Source organism: Arachis duranensis, chromosome 2, assembly GCF_000817695.3.
Source record: "Arachis duranensis cultivar V14167 chromosome 2, aradu.V14167.gnm2.J7QH, whole genome shotgun sequence".
In the NCBI taxonomy this organism is placed as follows: domain Eukaryota; kingdom Viridiplantae; phylum Streptophyta; class Magnoliopsida; order Fabales; family Fabaceae; genus Arachis; species Arachis duranensis.
In genome coordinates this window covers 8,398,908-8,408,184 of record NC_029773.3, presented here as the reverse complement: position 1 = coordinate 8,408,184, position 9,277 = coordinate 8,398,908, and the positions used below count along the sequence as shown (strand labels likewise).

The 9,277-nt window shown below is 35.9% G+C and overlaps 2 protein-coding genes across 3 annotated transcripts; one reads left to right on the top strand and one right to left on the bottom strand.

Moving 5' to 3' along the window:
• The first annotated feature begins 5,041 nt into the window (after window positions 1-5,041).
• On the top strand, window positions 5,042-5,557 carry LOC107473348 (uncharacterized). The gene is made up of 2 exons (XM_016092891.1): window positions 5,042-5,230; window positions 5,318-5,557. The coding sequence occupies exons 1-2, from the start codon at window positions 5,042-5,044 to the stop codon at window positions 5,555-5,557; spliced, it is 429 nt and encodes a 142-aa protein (XP_015948377.1).
• On the bottom strand, window positions 5,472-9,205 carry LOC110277579 (uncharacterized). 2 transcript variants are annotated; one of them, XM_052257592.1, is made up of 4 exons: window positions 8,758-9,205; window positions 7,408-8,459; window positions 6,321-7,324; window positions 5,472-6,230 (listed from the first exon to the last, which is right to left on the bottom strand). In XM_052257592.1, exons 2-3 carry the CDS (start codon window positions 7,670-7,672, stop codon window positions 7,005-7,007), a joined length of 585 nt encoding a protein of 194 aa, XP_052113552.1. In that variant the 5' UTR covers window positions 7,673-8,459; window positions 8,758-9,205; the 3' UTR covers window positions 5,472-6,230; window positions 6,321-7,004. The 2 variants fall into 2 exon arrangements, with proteins under 2 accessions (XP_052113552.1, XP_052113553.1); XM_052257593.1 differs by lacking the exon at window positions 8,758-9,205 and having other exon boundaries at window positions 7,408-8,556.
• Window positions 9,206-9,277: the final 72 nt, after the last annotated feature.

The window sequence follows — 9,277 nt, the reverse complement described above, 5'->3', positions numbered from 1 at the left end:
TTCAACTTCTCTTTTGAAATTTCATCTATGTTTTAGTTATAACTAGTATTTAGTTAATTAGTTTAGGTTTTTGAAGGCTGGTGAATTGAGAGAAAAAAAGAGCTACGTGAGGAAGGGAGAAAGGAAAAGGAGGATAGGAAGAAGAGAGAAGGGTAGTGACTCCGATGGAAGAAGAAGAGGAACGATGGTGATGGTGGAGGGTGATGAAGCCTACGCGGACCCTAAACTGCCAGCTCAGCGCTCTGGCCACTGAGTCATGCCGGAATTGGGTGGAAGGACCAGGATTTCACACGGAGCTCAAATTGAATGGTACATTTAGAGCATTTCGAAACTGAGGGGCAACATTGATGTACAGGCCCAATTTGGAAGACTATTTTAGAGATTTACTCTTATAAATTACAAAACTTATTTACCTCCTAGTACTCCTCTATCCCTAAATGCTTAAGCTAAAATTGTTCAGTCACCAATTTGGATTTCTAATATCTTTCGATCATCCAGTAACATATTTTAACTAAAAAATAAATATATAAATCCTTGACTTTTTAAATTTTTGATAAATACATTTATAAGAAAATTTAAATATAAAAAAATTCCTAACTTTAACATACTAAAAACAATTTAATCCCTTCGTACATTTGTCTCTCACACACCATCTTCAGCCATTGAAAGCTCCTCCTAGCAGCATTGAAATCCGTATATGGACGGCGGCGACTGCGACGCACCAAAATAGCAAGCCAAAAAACTCTACCGTTGATTCCTTTTCTTTCTTGGAGAACACAAACAGTTTTAATCCATCTTCTTCAACGACTTTGATTCGCGCTACTGATAAGGATTTCTCAATGCAAGATTTGTTCAAAGTTTTTGAAGATACCATTTTCTTTGATTATTTCAAACTATCCGTGCTTATCAGCCCAATCTTTCCAACTTTTTTTTTCGCCTCAGCATATACTTGCATGTTCTTGGCCACAGTTACCTCAATCCAGACCGAACACCTCATTGTCCGTTTCAAGTATTACATATCCAAAAAAAACGAATAAGAAAATTATTATTTACTTACTACATGATATTAAAGGCATCATTAATTTTGAATTGCAAAGTTAACAATAGACAAATATTAAAACTTTTGGATCTTTAGAGCAATTCCAATGGACAGAATTTTGAATTCCTGTCTGACAACAGTAGATAGAAACTGTTGGAGGGAAGAAGAAATGAGTTCCACACGGAATTCAAGATGAAAAAAATCTTCTGAACAAAAATTCAAACAAATTTATATCATAATTAATATTAAATATTATTTATATTATTATATTAAATTATAATTAATTAAATTTACTTACATTAAAAAATAAATTTAATTTTTACATCTTATAAAATAATTTTTTGTTGGGTTGGTTATTTTTATTTTTAAAATTTAAAATGTTAACAACATTATTAAAATTAGCAGTTGTAAAATTAGTCATTGCAAAATTAGCCGTTACTATGTTACTATTATTATTAATAAATTAATATTTTATTACTCTATATATACCACTTACATACACTTATATTCTCACACTTTCTTCTACTCTTTATCTTCTTCCAAGTTTACTTCTATCTCGAATTTTATATTGTGTATTATTGTTATATATGAATTTATTTAATATTAATATTTTTTAATAGTGAATTATTTTTAAATTTATAAATTTAAATAATAATATTGAAAAAAATTAATTAGATTAATTTTAAGTATTTTAATTAATTAATTAAGTAGGACCAGGGACTAAAGTTAGTTCCTCCTAATAGAGAAGAGAAAGATACTTTGAGTTCCTATTTATTATTTATAACGCAAAAACAAAAATTGATGTAGAATTACTTTTATGACATATAGGCCATAAATAAAAATTGTGATGAGTTACCTACTCGAGATGGTTTTAGTCTGCGTAGTCTATGAAATCCTGACATACAAACGGTCACTCTAACCACTCAGTCTTCTATGCGGACACACCTCAAGATTTCAGCACCATAGAATCTCCCAATGTCCCCTAGTATCACAAGAAGAAAGTAAAATTGAAATCTCCGCTAACACACCAATGCTCATCCAGATTAATGCTAAAGCTTATGAAGCCCTGGCTATAGTTCTCTGCGATTTGCTGCTATTGAACTAGAATAAGTTGTAGTAAGCATCCAAGATTCGTATTGTCCCCTTCTGATTTCTTCTATCCCTTTTGACTATCATTTACGAACCAAAGACTTGAATCCTGCAATTTTAAATCTTGTTTGTTCGAAAATTTGTTCTCTTCCATTTCTTTATCTGTCTATCAATTGTATCATCTTTCCGCGCGACAATCTCAAGGGAAAGGAGATCTCGAATTTTCGAGATTATTGTTATGAACAGTTCCATGAGTGGTGTGCGGCGGGGTCGTTGGGACTTCAGTCGTTTCCTTCCATGGCTGTTCTCCCTGCACTGGTCATCCTTAATTTATGAGTTAGTTATGTTGTTAAGGTGACGTCGTTATATGATGCATTGGATTTTCTGCTTAAAACAAACTAATTAAGCAATGTATGAACTAATAATTAATATTTATTAAATAGTATCATATTATGTATCAAAGATTCGACGATGTAAGCAAAGCTGTAGTCTGTAGAGGCTCTCAAGAATGATAGAGATGGAGTGCGTGATAAAGCCGAAGAAGATGAAGGACGATATGGAAGAGCAATATATGATAATGTTGTAGAATGGTTGGCTCGTGTGGATGCAATTGTTGCTGAATATGAAAAATTCAAACAAGAACATGATAATAATGGAGAGTATGCACTTGCTTTTCCATTTCAAAATCTAGACATAAGATATCATCGCAGCAAAACAGCAGAAGATATCAAAGAAAGGGTTGAAGAATTGCAAAATGAGAAGCATGATAGTATATCTCGTTGGCAGGGGCCGCCTTCTTCAATGGGTTATGCGCTTCCTTCTGTTGAATATGAAGAGCTTGATTCAAGAAAACAAAATATGGAAGATGTTAAAAAAGCCTTGGAAGATTCGAGTGCTACAATGGTTGGTGTTCATGGCCTAGCTGGTATGGGAAAGACTACTTTGATCATAAAAGCTATTAACACACTTCAAAGTCGAGAACCAAAGTTATTTGATATGGTCATTATGGCAAATGTGGGCAAAAATCCAGACATCAGAAAAATTCAAGGGTAGATTGCTGACATGCTCGGGATGCATTGCAAGAGGAGAGTGAGTGTCTATCTATCTATATTCTATATCTATATAATAAATGAAAATGCTACACAAACAAATAGAAAATTCTCCCTTGATAACATCTTCACATGAAGATAACATTATGGACCATTAGATGGCTTGATATTTTTGACCAAATATATTTAACTAAACATCTAAAAATTCACAATGTCATTTTTATGTAAAAATATTATCATATGAGTTTTTTTTTTTTAAACAGCTACTCAAACGAAGAAAGAGATGATGAATTTTAGATTGTTGTTTGAATAGAAATTTTGAGAATAACTGTTCAAATAGCATTTTGTAATTGTTTTTTGGTATTCTTCTCTCAATTTAATAATTTTTTTGGACTTATTTAAAACTTATTTAAATCCCCACATATGCACTTCAAATCATGACTCCTTTAAAACCATATGTTTTTCTCGATTTCTATTTCATTAATATATCATAGATGATAAAATTTAATAGTGTTATTTAATCCATATAATCGATTCTACCTCATAGAATAAAGCTTTGTTGTTATTGTTGTTTTCTATTTTTTTAAAATTTACTTAAATAATTATGAATTAAAACAAAAAATTTTAATATAAACATGTGTTTGGTGCATGTTATGGCACCTATAATTATAGTGGCTCTAGTAACTATAATTTTCGAAATTTTTAAAAAGTATTATTAAAATTAAAATAATATTTTTTTATTATTTAATAACTCTTTAATTTAAAAAATAAAAATTAAACGTGTAACCAAAATGTAAGTGACTTTAATTTTAACCATGTTTTTTAAGTATTGTAAAAAATATTGTAAGTATACTATGTTGGTCTCAATTTTTTTATCCCGCAATTCATTATATTATTAGGGACTAATGTAGTATATTTTTCTTAATTTCAAAATTTAGTCGGGATTCGATTCTTCACTATACTATATCAGAAGAAAAAAGATATAAGTAATTGTATACGTAGATATTGTAATTGAGTAACCCACTCTTTAGCTAGTTCTGTAAAAAATATTGAAATAGGAATTTGGCACAAATATACAAACATGGATATCCAGAATATTGTTGTTCTTAATAATTAAATTAATATTGTTCGTCCTCTCGCCCAATGGCCCAAGTCTTTGTTCCTGTCGGCTTTGCCCTAAGGGAAAGGGTTGGCCCCTAAATAGGCCTTGAAGGCATGGTTGGGGTTGATACCTTGGTTTTTTCCAAGAGAAACATCTTTTGTGTTGTATTTGTATTTTACATCTATGAATACTTGTACAATGTAGGTGAGTATGCGAGGGCTGTTCGGATAAGAGAGAAATTGAAGAAAGGAAATAACACCCATCTAGAATGCACAAATATTTTAATTTGTATTTCCATACAAATCTCATAGACATATTTATATCAGATAATACCTTAAATTTCTTAAATTTGTAAGACAACTTTTTTGTGATTATATTTATATATTATACGTAAATTGTATCGTATTGTATTCAATAATTATATGAGTTAATATTCAAAATCGTCTCTAAAAGATACTTCAATCTCCATTTTAGTCCTCGAAAGATAAAATTAATCAAAATCGTCCCCGAAAGTTGCTCACATTGATCGAGTTTGTCCTTTCGTCATCTCAGTTAGTGATGTGGCTAACGTTTGCTGAGCTGGAACGTTAAGTGCCAGCATGGTAGACTCCAACATGGCAACCGTTAATGCTGATAAGATATGTTTGCTTATTTAGGTCAAATTAGTCCTAATGTTACAACCCTAACCTAACCCCCAATCTGAAGCATAAATGTGCGTGATTCTCATAGTAGATGACGATATATGTTTGAGGAGTCGCTGCTATGATGAGTGGAAGCCGCAGTGGTGACCTGCCGTCACAGTCTATCGGTAGCCATGAGTCGAACTCTTCCATGCGACGGAGGAGGAAGATGAAGAACCAAACTTGCTTTTGTGGGTTGAAGACGACAATCAAGAAATCCGGCACAAGAGAGAATCCGGATAGGTTGTTCTACACTTGTGCGAGATACCCAGTGAGGATATATTAAGTTTGTTTTCCATATTCCTATGTCTATTCTGCTGGGTAGTTGAAATTGATTTTTTTTTTTGAAAATATTCAGAATGGAAACCACTGCAACTTCTTTAGGTGGGTTGAGGAAGACGGGTATGTAGCAGGGGCGAAAACTAATGCAGAGGTTGTTGGGGACTATGATAAATGGAGACTGAATGTGTCATGGAGATTGGGTAGCTTGAAGGGTGAGGTTAGAGCAACGAAAATGCTGATAATGTTCCTGTCAGTTGCAGTGGTCGTGGCTAGTGTGTTGTGTGTATCATTGTTGTTCACATTAATCTCCAAGTAAAGCCACAGATGGAGTGTTATGTTCTTGTGTTTTAGAGGTGTTGTTAGATCTTTCAAATTGAATTAGTTGATATGTAATGATGATGTTACTTATGAATGAAAGTATGGTTTAATTGTGTTTAATTTAACATAAACTTGTTGTTCAAGCATGATGGGTTTCACTGAGAATACATGATGGTGATGTTTGAACCCTAAGTATGTATTCACCAAAAAGTTGTATACATCAGAATAGTCAAAATCATTGTAATCCATAACAAACATCATAATGATATCATATTGTCTTAGTAGACATACCACATGGGTGATCAAGGATCCAGAAGTTAAAAGAGCAATCCAAAGCATAAGTTCAAATAACATTGTTCACTTAAACCAAAAAAACATAATAAGCCTAACTTAAATGATCCTGAATACAGAACCAGTTTACAGAGCCATGTTCCCAAAAAGCAAAGTTGCAACTACATACAAAATATATTTTCTAGTTAAACATGTTAATCTTTCTTTTTTGGACGCTTGAAGCCTGGAGTAGGCACGAATGTCATTTAGGTTTGCATCTTCTTTGCAATGGCGGAAGTTGTTCCTTTCAATGTCTCAGCAGATATGGCCACAGGAGACTAGGTGGAGGCATTCGATCTTGCCTTGCTTTTGATGACATGCAATTTGGGTGGCCTGCCTCTCTTTGCACAATGCATAGGCCAGTTGCAGAACCATTTAGTTTCAAGTAAATAAATATAATTGGGGAGAAGAAAAAGCAACAATTAAATAACCTGAAGGTCTTGAACATGCAATTGGGTATCTTGCATTGGTGGGGTCTCTCCTGGTTGGTTGACTTCCACAGCAGGTTGTGGCTGGACTGGGAGAGGAGGGGGAGAATGTGATTGAACTTCATTGTTGGTGTTTGGCTCATCTATAGGGGGAGCAGGCCCTTTAGTAAGGGCAAGCTGAAGTTGCATTTGCCTAGCTTGTTCCTTAGCATCCTCCTTTTTCTTCTTTGCACAGCTTCTCTTGTTGTGTCCAATTTCAGCACAATACATGCACCTAATTGGGTTGTACTTTCTCTTTATCTTGGTGCTTGACCCAACTGGCTGCTCTCAAATTGTGGAGGACCCTCTGGCATCGGGATTACACCAACTTGAACTGTAGACCTGGGATTACTTGTAAGCAATTCATTAGCATAGTCCTAGACTAACCCATACTGGGCAACTTCATCCCCTTCTACCACTTTTCTAGCAGCTTTCAATGCTCTAGTGATGCAGGTGCTGTTGAGGTTTACATTACACTTCCTCACAAATCACTCATACACTTCACGATGTCTCATTGTAGGGTACTTCCTAAGTTTTGGTACAAATTTGCTTAGTGTCCACTTTTGGTTCGCTGCCCTGTTTTTACTTTTTACGCCTTCTAGGACAGATATAGTTGTCAACTAGGATTTTAATCTGCCAGGACCCGTCTTACTTACTACGTGCACAATATACTACCCAAGGACAACCCTCAACCTTACACACAGCCCTAACTCGAACATTGTCATTCTTTGTAAACAATATATTTCTACCTAACTGGATTGTGTAGTCCCTAGTTGCATGCATAAAATGTTCTTTTGATTTGAATATCATACTAACCTCAAATTTGAGGTCCCCAAACTTTACCTTGTCATTATACTGAGGATATACGATTGGTGATTCCTCATCAGAGTCCAATTCTTGGCCTGAGTCCTCCGAGTGCCATGAGTTGAGATCCGAATCACCATCATCAAGGGGATTATCTTCTAGGTCTACCAAATCGAAACCACAATGTAATTAGTCATGTTACCAAAATTAAATCAACAACTACAAACCAATTCAGTTAGCCAAATACCTGAGTCAGTTTCATCCTCATCCTCAGAAGCTTCATAGCTTGAATCGTCGGTCTCTATTTCTTTCTCTGCTAATCTGGTCTTAGCAGGCTTGTGCTTCTCTTTGACCTCACTTTTTTTGTTCAGCCTTGTAGAGTTCACACCATCATCACTGTCACTGCTAGTAGATCCATCATTTTCTAGTACCTTTGGAGGTGTGTAAAGGCTGTCCTCAACACTCTCATAAGAGTCATGAGAGTCACTGTCTTCTTCAACTTCTAATGTCATCACATGCCTTCCAGCTCTTGTGGTGGTAATGGCCTTGGTCTTTTCTTTGGTCTAAGATGGAGCAGGGGTAGGTTTGGTAGGATGACTATAGGATTTTTTGGGCTGTGATGGAGTTTGCACAGGGTGACGTGACTTTTTGGTGGACTGATATGATGGTCTAGTGGACTTAGATAATGGTCCAGTGGACTTAGTGAGCTCCTTAGTGGGCTGAATTGGTTTGTTAGTGGGCTGGGTATGCAGTTTCATGGGCTAACTTGGTTCCTTTGTGGGTTGGGTAGGAAATTTCGTGGACTGAGAAGGCAACTTTGAAGGCTAAGAGGATAATATGCTACCATCAGCTAATGCCTTCGTGGATTCAGAGCATGCTTTTTGGTTGGATGGTAACTTGGTGGGTTGAGAGTGATGTCTCTTGGTTTGGGTTGACTTAATTTTTGGCACATCTTCTTCCATCAACCACACATGGCTCTGAAACACCATGCTCGAAATACAGGTTGATCAAGTTGAAGTTCCTCCTGCAATCCTTCACCATTGCAATCAAATCATGATCTGTGGCCAGCCTCCTCAGCCCATATTTAAGGGGAACTCCTGGAGATTTCCACCAACACTCCCTAGCCTCACCATATCCCAGTTCCACATACTATCCCTTCACAAAGAACACGTCGAGTGTGTCACCTTCAACTCTCATTAACACCTCTGTGTGATCCGGCTCATAGTACAGATTTTCACCCTCATCCTTTTTAAACTTCCCACCATGGTGAAATACAAACGTCATAGGAGGACCCTCCATCTACAAGTACAAAAATAAATAAATGTAATCAACAACAAAATCTGAAACAACTACAGCCTTACAACTGCATGTAAACACACAGCAAACAACATAATCATAATCATCGCAAACCATCCATTCCCCAAAAAGACCCACCGCATAACGCCCAGAAAACCCGTAACGACAAAAGCATACAGAACATGTTCTTCCTAATCCGAACCCTAGTCTCACTAAATGGTGCTTAGAACTAACTCAACATAAACCAACGCACACAAACATTGCAAAATCAGCAGAAACTGTTAAAAAAATTAAATCTTACCCTATGGCCGCTACTATTCCTTCCTCCAACAGCGAATCTCCTCCGCGAGCTCCTCCAACTATCCACCGTAGTAGAGCCAAGTCCTCTACAAGCCTCGACATGCACAAGAATCGTCAATAACGCAACGAGGTTCTGATCAAAGGATCCTTGGGCAGAGTACCAGAGTAGAGAGAAGACGAGGAGTTTTGGAGCGAAAGTTCAAGAGGGTTGTTATGAGAGGAGAGATGGAAGAACGTTTGATGAAGGTGAATTTTGGCTCAACACTCGTTTTGGAGGGATGAAACTACATCGTTTTGGAGTCTACTATGCTGGCACTTAACGTTCCAGTTCAGCAAACGTTAGCCACATCACCAACTGAGATGACAAAAGAATAAACTCGATCAACGTGAGCAACTTTCGAGGACAATTTTGATTAATTTTATCTTTGGGAGACTAAAATGGAGATCGGGATATCTTTCAGGGACGATTTTGAGTATTAACTCATAATTATATCTATATTTTTGTATAGTTAACAGGACGG